This window comes from Mesoplodon bidens (assembly GCF_964165515.1).
Source record: "Mesoplodon bidens genome assembly, chromosome: 19".
Lineage (NCBI taxonomy): Eukaryota > Metazoa > Chordata > Mammalia > Artiodactyla > Ziphiidae > Mesoplodon > Mesoplodon bidens.
Genome location: NC_138179.1, coordinates 55960537 through 55974552, shown reverse-complemented (window position 1 = coordinate 55974552; position 14016 = coordinate 55960537). Strand labels below are relative to the sequence as shown.

Sequence of the window (14016 nt, the reverse complement as noted above, 5' to 3'; positions counted from 1 at the left end):
GGCTTATATGCTGGGAACGGGAAACATAGACAGGATTGGGACATGGTCTTTTTCCTTGATTATTTCATTTCTCAGTTTGAGAGAGAGCTGCATAAGTAAATAATAGTTATAACAGAATGCAATTACAGCCAATGCAGAGCTATGTGCAAGGCTTCCCAATGGAAGGGACTCTCTTAGCTGAATGAATAATAACCTATGTGCCAGGCACTGTTTGCATGCATCATCTCATTTAATTCTCCAGACAGCTCTACTGTGCTACTATTATCCCCATTTTATAGATGAGGGAAGAGGTTCAGGGCTCATTTTCAACTGCAAATCTGAAGGTGTTACTTCTCTTGCTCACGGCCTTTTGATGGCTCTCCACTTCTTACTGGAGCCTTTCTAGCTCTCACACGATCTGATTTGGCTTAACCCTCCAGCCTCATCTCTCCACATTCCCTGCTCAACTCCCAGCCATACTTATCTACTGTCTTGAACCAGCCTCCAATCTCCGCACTGTTGCAAATGCTGTCTCTTACCCATGGATCATTCTTTCTTCTCACTTTCACCTACCCATTCTTCAGGCCCCTGACCCCCCAGGCTGGGTTATGGGCTCTCTCCAAAAGTTCCTTAGGCCTCCTGATCTAGCACTATTTTAGCTCTTATCACACCAAGTCGTAATCATCTGACTCATCTGTCTCCCCAACTAGACTTTAAGCTCCACAAGGGCAGGGCTGTATTGGTCTTATTCACCACTCTGTCTCCAGCACCAGGCACAGCACCCAGCACATTGAACGGAAAAGAAGGAGGAAAAAGAAGTTGGGGTCACTGGGAAGACAGGCCACAGAGGTATCAGGGAGGACCACAGAAAATCCCTCAGGCTAGCAATTAGGTCATTGACAATGTTGGTGAGTGCAGTCTTCAAGTTGCCCGAAGAGTGTATGAAATACTATATGTAAAAAGCCAAGCCCTATGCCTGGCACACAGTAAATAATTAATGAATAGCAGCTATTACTATTATTATCAAAATTAAAGTAACAAGGAAAAGGCCATGACCCCTGAGGCTACATGTAAGCGACAAAAAGAGATTTCCCATGATCGTCCCCTTAGAGCTGGACTTGCATAATGGGGCTCTGAGCTTGGATTAAATTCCTCCTGCAGAGATCGCTGAAGGGTGGTAATGGGAGTGGTGTGGTGTGGTGTGGTGTATCAGTCAAGCTAGGTTAGGTGATGGGAGGTAACAAAACCCCCCAAATTCCCAAATTCCCCACTAAATGTACAACGTGGGTTGGTGGGGGGCTCTCAAGGACTCAGGCTGACAAAGCTTTATCTCAACACAGGCTTCCGCAGCAGCAGAGTTGGGAGAAGCAGACCTGGGAGAGTCTCACCCAGCAATCAACTGTCTCAGCCCAGAACTGAGCCCCTTCCCTCTGGCTGACAACCCATCGGCCGGAATGGCCTCACATGGCCTCATCCAACCAGGAGGGCCCAGGAACTGCAGTCCAGCCCTGTGACCAGAGAAGAGAATTACCTCATGGATTCTTTTAGTGATATAAAAGCCAAGACCCTCTTCTGAAACTGTTCAGAGGTGCTGCAGCTCCAAGGAGCTCAAGAAGCTTGGCATTAGAAAGGGTCCTTTTCTATAAAGTGGACATTGCTGCATCTCTGCCAGTATGTTTCTTTCATGAAGGGGTAGCTGCGCCGGTCCTGAAAAATGACTACTTATTCTCACAACTGTGTGTGTGAGACAGACGGTGTGTTCTTATCCAAACAGGTGCTCACAGGAGGTGGGGGGCCTGGGCCTGTGAAGCTGGCCGGAGGGATGTGGAGATCCCACTTCTTTCTTCAGCAGGAAGTGGTTGCAAAGGACTGGACCGAGCTGCACGGAACTCTGCTCAACCTGAGCTGGGCTTTGGCAGCCCACACGTGTATTATTCCTGGCCCAGTGAATAACCCAGATTCTGGAAAACAAACCGAGGTCTCCAGTTACTGGTTCTGAGAGCTCTGGGTAGGGGCTGGGGTTTTCCTGGAGGAATTGGACATTTCACTGTCAATGAGGGGGTGGGCTCTGGTAGAGAGTGGGGAGGGCAGACAGCTGGCACAGGAAGGCAGACATGTCAGGAGGAGCCCGAGACAGCGGCTGGGTCTGAGGGCTCTGAGTAGCTGAATTGAAGATCTGCCTCTAGGCTTCTCTGGGTGGTAATTTCCGGCCTTCTTTCTTGCCAAAGGCCACCACCTTAGGGACAATTAACAGAAGGACCTGTGCCACAATTTAGGACAACCTTAGCGCAGAGGAGGCAGCAGAGAGCTTGACCCAGTGCTGTGGCTCTGGACTCAGGACAGAAGCACGTCCAGAGGAGCTGCCGCAGACTAGGGCTCCAGGGACTCCTGCCCAGAGGCTAGGACGCGGATACTACGACCTTTCGGTTTTTCCGGGCTTGGGTCACTGGTCCACCGTCTGCTCGACTCATCGTGGGGCCTAGGGCTGGCTGTGGGGACACTGGGGCAGTAAAGCAGGTTCTTGTCTGAATTTCGCCACCAGACGAGGGCTCTCGGCTCTCCACCTGTGCACCCAGCCTCGCTCCACCGTTACCCAGGACTACCTGCTTCTACAGCACAGTAGCCTCCTGCTTCTTCCAGACCCTGCACTCCACCACCTCTTCCCCAGGCCCTACACACTCTCCACCAAGAAGCCATTTTGGATGCCATCCAGTCTACTCAGGTCTTTTCGTTCATCTCATGTTCTGGATCTCAGTCATGTGACCATGACCATCCCTTAGACTGGGACACCCCTGAGAACAGGAGCAGGTATCTCCACCGTAAAGCTTCACCCTCCCAACCTCTATGAGCCCTGCACCTGGCTTTGTCCACCTGGGGGGTCAGCTAGGTAGCATGATCCGTCAGACCGAATGGCGTTGGTGAGGCATGGGGGTGGATGGAGGCAGATGCAGTGTGTACAAACCGGGAGCTCTTTACTGGCTGCCGTGAGAAGCCTATATACAAAGAAGGCACGAGGAGGGGGAGGGAGCTCCCCTGCTACAGTACCATGGAAGTGGGGAGGGGTTGGGGAGGGGGCCTGCCAGTAGGCAGGGGTCAGGAGAGGTTTTCTGGAACCAGCCTCAACTTCTAGAATGGGCCACAGGGGAGAAGGCAGAGCTAACCTGGCTCTGAAAGCCAAGGACAGCCAAGAGCTTCACTTCTAGGTCTCCAACCCATGGTCAGTGGGGGCAGAGTGGGGTCTGGCTGATGTGGCATCTTGGGGCTCCCTCCCCGTTCTACATTCAAGTGTCGCTCCCTCTGTGATCTTGTGGGGGTCCCTCCAGGCCAGGATGGTAATGTGGCTGAAAAGTGGTATCTGCTCTGTATCCCCCCAACATCTCCCTGGCCCAGGACCAGTCCCCTCTTCTGTTGAGGATTCCATTGTGCTCCCAGGGCAGTCCCAGCACAGTGTGTCCTGGCTGCCTAGCACTGTGTCCATCTTTGTTTCTTAGGGCTGAATTTCCTGCTAGTGCATGGAATGGCCATGGCTGAGGACAGAGGTTTCGCAACGATTCATGAAAGAAAGCCATCCTGGGGACCTTCCTTCTAGTTCCTTCTGCTCTTGGGTCTGAGCATGCCAGGTCCTGTGAACACCCCCTTGGACAACCTCAGGCAGGCTCCGGCTCTCTGGCATGGGTACTGGGAGCTGCACCGGGGGCCTGTCAGTAGTTTTCATCTTGAGGACAGAGTCAATCCAGTGACTACGGCTCACGATGGGTCCAGTGTGAACAGAGGTGTCACCACATTGGGGGCCTCTTCCTCCTGGCTCTGGTGGAGGCCCTTTGGCTTGGTTATGGCACAGGCAGAGGCTGGGACACGCGTGTCCATGCACCATCTGGGGTGCACAAGCACAGTCCACAAGCAGTGGGACCCATATGTGCTCATATGTGTCCAGGGCACAGGGCTGCAGTGCTCAGCAGTGCAAGTTCCACGGCCCCAGCCCTCCTTCGGGGAGAAGGCCATGGCCGGATGGCACGTGCATACACTTGAAGAGGTGTGTGTGCCCGAGCCTGCTGGTGCCAGCCAAAGGCAGTAGCCCCTGTGGACTGTCAGGGCATAACTTATGATAAATAGAACAAGGGGACACTAGGGGAGCAGGGGTGGGATCAGGGAGGATGTCAGTAGTATCGGTCCCGAGTCTGCCAGCTGGTCACCCAGTGCTTCTTGGTGGGCACGGTGCTCCCTGGAGGTGGGTAGCGCTCCTCCTCCCGGATCCGCACCCCGTGGTACTTGGGCATGATCCGGTAATAGCGGGTCCGCTTAAAGAAGTCACACTGGAGAAGGGGAGAAGAGAAAGGCCCTGAGCATCCAGCTTTTGCGCCAGTGGGAAGATGTGCCCAGCCCCTTCCTTCGCCGCCCAGAGGTCCTCAAAGCCAGGACCCCTACCCAAACACAATGCCATCTCCCTGCGCTGAGACGGGAAGGACAAGGTTCCCCATCCCGGGCCCCAGAGGAAGGAGGAGCTGAGGAAGGCAGAGAGGAGAGGGAGAGGCAGATGTAGACAGAGGGGCAGTGGCTGAGACTGCTGACGGAATGGCTGGGAGGGGTGGTGATCTACCCTGACCACGATGTCGGGAGGGGTCAGTGTGTCACCCCAGGGGACTCCCAAGAGGAAAAGGGCTGGTTCCCAGAAGAAGGACTCTACTAGTCCCTTCCTTCTCTAGAAGTGGGGGATGGGGTTGTGGAATCACTCTGAAGTTTGTCTTGTGGCCTACAAAGATGGGGCCTAGCCTTGGCCTTGACCCTTTTCCAATCCCCAGAAAGCAGAGGGGGCACAGGGAGGGTTTTATGGTTCCCTCTTGGGGTCCCAAGTCCTTTAGGGGCTCAGCGGGGAGGCTGGTGAGAGCAGACACCCCGAGCTCTCCCGGGGTACGGAGAAGGAGGCCGACAGAATGGCCTGCTCTTTGTGGTGGTGCTGGGGACAGAGTGAAGTGCAGAGAGGGCCCGTAAGGGAAGAGGAGCAGATAGAGCAGAGTCAGAGGCCCCAGCCAGCTGGGGGCTTGGGGAAAGGGGCCGGAGGCCGCGTTACCCAGGTGGACCGGGGTGGGGGGCTGCCCCCCTCAGTAGTCGTCCGTCAGCCTCTCTGTCTCTGACGGCTGGCTCTTCATCTCCGCCTTCTGCCTTTTAGCTTCATACAGGGCCCGAGTGCGGGCTCGCTTGAAGAAGCCGCACTGCGGAGGGGAGGAGGTGGGGAGGGGCCATCAGGGGGGGTTGGGGGGCCTTGCCAGCAGCACTCATGAACTGGAGCTTAGGGCTAGGGAGCCCGGATGCCTGGGTCCCAGCCCCAGCTTGGTGATGTAGCAGGAGCCAGAGCTCCTGGTCCCCCTTTCTGGCTTGCAGGTCCCCCCATTAACCCAGGCAGGAGCATCCTGGATGGGGCAGGGGGTGCGACTGGGAGCTGGGAAGAGGGTGGGGGGACTTGGGGGATGGGGGGTGAGATGGACGTGAGGACTGAGAGGAAGGGAGACTTGGTGAGGGTCTGCTGGCAGGAGGTCCCAGAGTAGGCGTCCCAGTGGCGGGTTGGGTGTCCTGACCTTCCACAGCAAGAGGATGATCAGCCCCAGCAGCAGCAGCCCGGCGCTCACGGCCACAAGCACCAGCCACAGCTCGATCTCGGCTGGCAGCTCCTCCACCAGCTCAGAGTCAATGTCCACGGAGAACTGGAGGGGGTGAGAAGGGGCTCAGCCTTGTATCCATGCCCTTAGGCCCAGAGCTCATCCCTCCTGTTCCAGCTGGACCCACGACCCTGCTTTTTTTTTTTTTTTTTAGTTGCACATATATTTTTTAAATTTTTATTTATTTATTTATTTTAAGCATCTTTATTGGACTATAATTGCTTTACAATGGTGTGTTAGTTTCTGCTTTATAACAAAGTGAATCAGCTATACATAGACATATGTCCCCATATCTCTTCCCTCTTGCGTCTCCCTCCCTCCCACCCTCCCTATCCCACCCCACTAGGTGGTCACAAAGCACCGAGCTGATCTCCCTGTGCTATGCGGCTGCTTCCCACTAGCTATCTATTTGACATTTGGTAGTGTATCTATGTCCATGCCACTCTCTCACTTTGTCCCAGCTTACCCTTCCCCCTCCCCGTGTCCTCAAGTCCATTCTCTAGTACATCTGCGCAGAACCCTGATTTTTGATCTACTGCCAGTAGGGGGCACTCAGGGACTGGAAAAGCCCCTGCCCGCCCACTGACAGCCGCAGATTCCTCCATCCTCCCCTTTCTCCACAGGAGCAGCCTCAGCTCTGGGAGGCAGCCTGTAGTCCGGCTTTGTGACCCACACATCTGGGCTTGGGTGCCAGCTCCATCCTTGACAAGCTGTGGAATCTTGGACTAGTAATTTCATCTCTCTAAATCTCCATTTCATGCTCTCTGATAAGGGGATCATAATGCTTCCCTCATAATACAGTAGAGAACCAAAAGTAAAACCCAAAGCATGGGTTCTGGAGCCAGACTATCTGGGTTCAAGCCCTAGCTGTGTTATTCACTAGTTGTGTGACCTTGGGCAAGTCGCTTAACCTCTCTGTTGTTCATCTATAAAATGGGGATTATGCTAATAATACCTACATCATCATAGGTTGCTGGAGAGGATTAAATGTGTTTAATATGAGTAAACTGCTTTGAGCAATACCTGGTACACAGCAACACTCCGTAAATATTTACAAAAAAACAAAGAGTGCCCAGCATATAGTACAATTTTTTCCTTCCCCTACAATGAAGATATATATATATATAATATATGCTTTATAATATGAAGTTATTTCATATATTTTAAATATATACTTATATATAGAAAAATATTTTTTCTGACGCTACATTATTATTTCTTAAAAAGTTATTCTGATTATTATTTTTTTAAAGATGACATGAAGAAAATTAAAGCTTCCCAGTAATTTTACTCCATAGAAAAAGCTATCTTCAACATTTTGTTGAATCTCTTTCCATATATATATATAGAGAGAGAGAGAGACAGAGAGATTTTTTTTTTTTTTTTGGCTGTGCTGTGCAACATGTGGGATCTTAGTACCCCGACCGGGGATTGAACCTGCGTGCCCTGCATTGGAAGCGTGGAGTCTTAACCACTGGGCCGCCGGGGCAGTGCTCTTTCCATGTTTGTAAACGTATGTGTTCAACATATATATTGTTTCTTCCACATAAATGGGATCTGTGTGTACTGTACGCACTCTTCTGTGACCTTTTTCATTATCTTTCGATGTCAATTAATAAAGATCAACCTCATCTCTTCTGATGACTGCATAGTCATCGTAGGAAATGTACCGTAATTTATCGAACCAATCTCCCGCTGAAAGACGTTTAGATTGTTTCCAATCTTATACCATTATAAACAATGCTTTAAAAATATCCCCATATATTTATGTTTGCAAACTTGGCCTATTAGCTCCTTAAGGTATATTATCATGTGCAGGATCAAAGGAAATGTGCAATTAAAAATTTAATAGATATTGATAAATTCACCTCCAAAAAGAATCCATCAATTTATATTCCAGTCAATAGCATTTCCTTCTACCTCAGCAGCACCGGACAGCATTATTCTTTTTAATATTTTCTAATATGATAGGAAAAAAATCTTTTTGCTATTATTTTTATTTCTTTATTATTGAATTGAACATTGGTATTTCACTCTATGTACACTGCCTGTTTATCTCTATGCCGCCCTTTATCTTTTTTCTTTTCTTTTTTTTTTTTAATTAATTTATTTATTTTTGGCCGTGCCGGGCCTTCATTTCTGTGCGAGGGCTTTCTCTAGTTGTGGCAAGCGGGGGCCACTCTTCATCGCGGTGCGCGGGCCTCTCACTGTCGCGGCCTCTCTTGTTGCAGAGCACAGGCTCCAGACGCGCAGGCTCAGTAGTTGTGGCTCACGGGCCCAGTTGCTCCGCGGCATGTGGGATCCTCCGAGACCAGGGCTCGAACCCGTGTCCCCCGCATTAGCAGGCGGATTCTCAACCACTGCGCCACCAGGGAAGCCCCGCCTTTTATCTTTACATATTAAAAATATGTCGGGCTTGCCTGGTGGCGCAGTGGTTGGGAGTCCGCCTGCTAATGCAGGGGACATGGGTTCGAGCCCTGGTCTGGGAGGATCCCACATGCCGCGGAGCAGCTAGGCCCGTGAGCCATGGCCGCTGAGCCTGCGCGTCCAGAGCCTGTGCTCCGCGATGGGAGAGGCCACAACAGTGAGAGGCCCGTGTACCGCAAAAAAAAAAAAAAAAAAAGTCTATCAATACTTTGTCATGTATGCTATAAACTTTTTAAAAAAGCAATATATCATTTGCCTTTTTAGTTCCCTTACCATCTCTTTTGCTGTACACAGATTTAAAATTTCATATAGTCTCTTATAACTGATTCACTTTGCTGTACACCTGAAACTAATACAACCTTGTAAATCAACTATACTCCAATAAAAATTTAAAAAATAAAATAAAATAAAATTTCATATAGTCTAGTTTGTCAAATTTTTCCTTTGTGACTTCTGGGTTTAATAACTCCCTTTTTCCATAATTAAAGATTATTATTAAATTATTTCCTGAATTTTCTTCTGGTATAATAGATTTTATTTCCGATATTTAAATACTTAATCTAACTCAAATGTGTTTCTGTTTATGGTGTGAGGCAGGGTTTGCCTTTACTTTCCAAATGTGTTCTCCCAATACTACCTGTTTACCTTTTTCTCCGGATTAAAAATGCCATCTGTATAATAAAGTAAATTTCTCTCCTGTTCCATTGACCTTTCTGGCCCTTCCTCTACTACCTTAATTTATGTTAGGAAATGTGCCATAATGTATTTAACTAAAACTTCATTCACCTCCTATACCTATCCCCTTCATATCTCCACTTCTATCCTTTTCATAACAAATTATTAGCAATTTTGTCATATTTAGTCTTCCATGTGTAACTCAGAATCAAGCTTGGGAACTTTCTTTTCAAGTTTCCACAGAGATGGAACATCTTCACAGAGATGTCGTGCAGATCCAATGAGCTCAAGCAGAGGTTCTCAACCCTGGCTGCACAGCAGAATCACTGGGGGGTACTTTTTAACATACCAACACTGGGGTCCCACCTCCACAGACTCAGAGTTCATTGATCAGGGGTGTAGTCCAGACACCAGAAGTCCTCCGACCACGTAGCTAAAGCGTGTGAACATGCTCTGAAACGATGCCCGGTTCCCCCACGCCCTGGCCAGGCACTGTTGTCCTCTCAGCACGGCCACTCACCCGCACCGTCCTGTTCTCCATGTTGATGGTGGGGACGCCAGTTCGGAGGAACAGGGTGGCCCAGCTGGCTACCCGGACTCGGTCAAAGTCTTTGTAATCCTGGAGGGGGGAAGGACGGGTCAAAAGAAGCAGCTGAAGCCCCTCTGGGCCTCTCTCCTGATCCTCCCTCAGGGTCAACAACGACTACCAGGACACCATCCCCCCAGCCTTAAGCAGCGCCCAAAAGGACCCGACTCCAGGCCTCTCCTCCACACACGAACACACGTCATTCATTCATCTGTGCGTCAGGTCCTGTGTTGGATGCTGGGGACAGCAGAGACAATGAAGGTCACAGTCTAGGTCCGGCCTGTGGGCTAAATCTGGCCCATGACCTGCTTTTGTAAATAAAGTATTTCTGGCACATAGACACGCCCATTCCTCTATGTATTGTCCGCGGCAGCTTTGTGTTACTATGCAGAATTGAGCAGTTGCAACAGAAAGCACGTGGCCCACAGAGCTGAAAAGATGTTTAATCTAGTCATTTACAGAAAAAGTTTGGTCTAGGTGGCACGAGCTGGCTGGCGCTGCAACCCAGAGCAGAGCATGGTAAGTGGCATGCGTGGTTCCTGAGAAAGTTCTGTGCGTGTCCAGAGGGGAGGGGTCATTTCCAGCTGGAAAAGTCAGAGAAGACCTCGCTCGTGGTCTCTTGAGGGAGACTGTGAAGCCCGAACAGAAGTTTACATGCAGAGACGACAGAGGGGAGCTGGCATCCAGGAGGAAGGAACAGCATGGGCTAAAGCAGGGAGGTGGGAAAGCAATGGACTCATGACAGAATAATGAACATGTGAGAGAAGGTCATCTGGGCTAGAGACAACATTGTCTCATATCCCCCACACAGATGCACAGACTAGCACTGATACAGCACCACACAGTAACAGGTGCACAACCCAGCACGTATCAGCCTCCGTGCAGTCACTGACACACACTCGGGCACACACATGCACTCTGGCCTCATGCTCTCCCTGTTGCTCTCCCTGCCTGGGTGGGTGGCGGTGGAGACCTCCAGACCCCAGCACTGACCTCGATGAAGGTGCTGTTCCACACTCGTGCCTGCACTGTCACGTTGGTGATGACGGGGGCATCAGGAATCCGGCACTCCAGCCACACACAGCGGGTGTGGTCACCGCCACAGCTCTGAGGTGGGCAGGGAACACAGAACACGAGATGGTCTGGGTCTCTAGATTCTTCAGGCTTTGCCCCTGGCTTTGTCCCACCCACGGCTGACCTGGAGGGGCCTGCCCTAATCCCTTCACTCAGGCACACTGCACTTACGTGTTTAAGGCACATTCTTTGGGCCAAGCATACATAGATGCTAGCGACAGGGAGAACGGGAAATCTGATCCTTGTTTGTGTAAATGGGGCCCCATCCCAAACGCCACCTTTCCAATGCCTTCCCACGCTGAGCCTCTGTTCCTGCCAGCTCCCTCTACTTGGAAGGCCACTTCTCCCTCTCCACCCAGCTAGACCTCAACCTGCTGCCCAGGCCTGCTTCCCTCTCCCTTCTGACAGAGGGCGCCCTGCACGCCATCTTCATCTTGCCTCTCCCCGTTCCCAGCCCTAATGATCAAAGCTGTGAACAGCTATATCACCCCCAACAGGCTGGGGCTCCTGGGAATAGAATCAGTATTTCTTCCTTCAGTCCACTGTACTGGCTGCTCCGCAACACAAGGCAAGGGCAGCGGGGTCCCTCTGAGGGCAGGAGATGAGCCCCTCTCTCTGACTGGAGGCTCCTGAAGGCAGGGGCCACATCACCTCATCAGACTGGGTTCTCCTGGAGCGTAGCACCTATCTCCCTTGCTTCGTGTGCCCCCAGGTGCCCACCCACCCTGTGATGGGTGGGCGCAATCCCCTCCAACCTTGCCCTGGTCACTCACCAGCTGGACCTCAGACTTGGCTTTTTTGGCAGCAGCCAGAGTGACAGGCAGGGGGCCCTGGCCTCCCCCGGGGTCCAGTTGTCGCCGCCTGCGTTGTGGAGATGGCGGCCTGTCCCCAGGAACCTGAAGGGGGAAGAGGTGATTTGTTGGAGGGAGGATCAAAGGTGAGGAGAGGACGAAAGGGCAGGTGGAGGAGCAGGTCCCAGAGATGGAGGAGGGGAGGGAGAGGAAGACGCTGGCCTTTCTGCCCTGCAGCTTGCAAAGGAAATGAGACGCAAGTGAACGCTTCCCCTGGTGTCCTTACAGAGAGAGTGAGGTTGAGAGGGTTGACAAGGTCTCCAGGTGGCCGGCAGTGCCAGGACCCATTGCCGTGGACTGTGATCTCCGTGGGGTATAGCAGCCACTTGCCATTGCTGACTTCATAGGGCCACTCCAGCCCCAGGACCAGGGTACCAAGGGCTGCCAGCCCTTCCCCCACTGGGCCCACCTGTGGGTACAAGGGGTGTCATGGCCACTGTCTCCTGAAAAACCACCTCCATCTCACCAACCCCCACCCTCACACCCTCAGACCCTGGACCCAGAGGTCCCCTTACCTGGAACTCATACTTGAGAGGGCTTCCCACATCCTCCACAGTTTTCATGCCAGACTCACCCATCACTGTCCCCCCAAAGAAGCTTTGCAGCCGGTGACTCACCCTAGGAGTAAGAAAGATGTTGGAGTCACAGGGGATGGGAGGGGCCTTTGCAGCGGTGGGGGGGGGGGCACTACAGCTCCTCTGATATCAGGCAGACCTGAGATAAACCCCAGCTCTAGCATTTACGAGTTGTATGGCCTCAAACAAGTTATTTATCCTCTCTGAGCCTCAGTTTCTTCATCTGTAAAGTGGGGTTAATCTGTTAAGCAGAGTCACTATATAATGGGGCTGTGTGAGAAGACAATGAGATGATGTATATAAAATCCTTAGCATTGTATATATGTGCCACATCTTCTTTATCCATTCATCTGTTGATGGATACTTGGGTTGCTTCCCCTAGAGTCTATCATACAGAGTGAAGTAAGTCAGAAAGAGAAAAACAAATACCGTATGCCAACACATATATATGGAATCTAAAAAAAAAAAAAAAAGTGGTCATGAAGAACCTAGGGGCAAGACCGGAATAAAGATACAGACCTACTAGAGAATGGACTTGAGGATACAGGGAGGGGGAAGGGTAAGCTGGGACAAAGTGAGAGAGAGGCATGGACATATATACACTACCAAACCTAAAATAGATAGCTAGTGGGAAGCAGCCGCGTAGCACAGGGAGATCAGCTTGGTGATTTGTGACCACCTAGAGGGGTGGGATAGGGAGGGTGGGAGGGAGGGAGACGCAACAGGGAAGAGATATGGGAACATATGTATATGTATAACTGATTCACTTTTTTATACAGCAGAAACTAACACACCATTGTAAGGCGATTAGACTCCAATAAAGATGCTTAAAAAAAAAAAATCCTTAGCACAACAAGCTCTCATGAAATGGTAGGGCCACACCAACACCTTAGCCCCAGAGGTTCTGATTCCTCCACTGCTGCCTGCTTTGCAAGGAGAATAATAATAATAGTAAGAATAATGATGCTGTTATGTCTTGGCCTAAGGATACCAAGCCAGGAGAGGTGTCTCAGAGGAGCTTGAGAGACACCTTAGGGAGCGGAGACCCTAGCTCAGGCCCAGCAGGCTGGGGTTGGGGGGAGTGGTACCCACATGCTGAGTGAGGCCTGGAGTGTGTAGTCCACCAGCAGAGTCAGGGTCATGGGCCACAGGTCATCCTGGTGACTTGACCTGGGGAAAGAATGCGGAGGATAGGGGAGGTACGTGTCAGCTGAGGCTGGGGTGGGGGCGCCCAGGACATCTCAACCCCGACATAGCCTGGCTTCTCGAGGTCACTCACGTGGAGAGCTGCAGCTGTGCCTGGAGTTCCCTTGTGTGCAGGGTCACCCCAATGACCTCGAAGGCAATGAGCAGCTCCATCTGCCATGAGGGTGAGGGAGGCAGAGAGGGGCGTTTGGGGCCAGGCAGGGCTGACGCCATGGGGAAGCGAGGGGCTGAATGCTACACCAAGGAGCTGGTTCTCTGGCCTCCTCCTCCCATTCAGGGTGCGGTCTCCCACTGCCACCTGTCTCCACGTGTCCACCTTCCTGTGGCCCCGCGTCTGTTTCCCTTTTCCCATTCTCTTCCGTTAGTAACATCTCTACTACTTTGGAGCCACATGACCTTGAGCAATCACTGAAGCTTTATAAGCCCATGTTTCCTTTCTGTAAATCAGCATCTACCTCCTCAGAAGACTGTGAGAATTATATCATATAATAGAAGCACAGCCTTGGGGTCAGGGCCTGGCACATAGGAGGTGCTCAGCAAAATCGGTTTCCTCACCTCCACCTGCTCTAGCTTTGTGCACAGCTCCCTAGCCCCATTTTTCTGTCTCTGGGTCTCTCTCCCCGCCCCCTACTCTATCCCCCCCCCCTCCTCCACTCTGGCTCTTTGCTTCAAGGAAGCCTGGGAAGCAGGCAGGCAGAGTGAAGATAAGGAACTCATCAGAGGAGTACCCTGGGACCCACAGAGTTGGGAGGGTGTGGTTGGCGCTCACCCTCTGGTTCCGTTTGAAGGGGTTCCCCAGCTCGCAAACGATGGTCATGGTCTCGGTCTCGTTGGCTTGGCAAGCACCAGGCTGAAGAAAGAAGACAAATCAGGTCTGGGTGGTCAGACTAGGGCTTGTCCCGCCCCTCTCCTGTGGTCCAGGGCCTGAAGCCCTAGAGGCCTGAGAACCGATATGTTCCCCTAGCAGCAGAGACGCTGCAGGCACCTGA

The 14016-nt window shown here is 51.5% G+C and overlaps 1 protein-coding gene across 3 annotated transcripts in view; it reads right to left on the bottom strand.

The window, feature by feature from the left end:
* Positions 1-2934: 2934 nt before the first annotated feature.
* ITGA3 (integrin subunit alpha 3) overlaps positions 2935-14016 on the bottom strand; it is a 29988-nt gene continuing 18906 nt past the window's right edge. For 2 of the 3 annotated variants that reach the window (XM_081218161.1, XM_081218160.1), the window contains 11 exons: positions 13797-13877; positions 13101-13180; positions 12914-12991; positions 11762-11864; positions 11473-11655; positions 11169-11291; positions 10315-10428; positions 9256-9354; positions 5553-5678; positions 5048-5189; positions 2935-4292 (listed from right to left, as the gene is read on the bottom strand). In XM_081218161.1, coding sequence (XP_081074287.1) covers positions 5079-5189; positions 5553-5678; positions 9256-9354; positions 10315-10428; positions 11169-11291; positions 11473-11655; positions 11762-11864; positions 12914-12991; positions 13101-13180; positions 13797-13877 — 1098 coding nt within the window. In that variant the 3' untranslated portion in view covers positions 2935-4292; positions 5048-5078. The remainder of the gene's footprint in view (positions 4293-5047; positions 5190-5552; positions 5679-9255; positions 9355-10314; positions 10429-11168; positions 11292-11472; positions 11656-11761; positions 11865-12913; positions 12992-13100; positions 13181-13796; positions 13878-14016) is intronic. The other variant, XM_081218162.1, reaches the window with a different exon arrangement.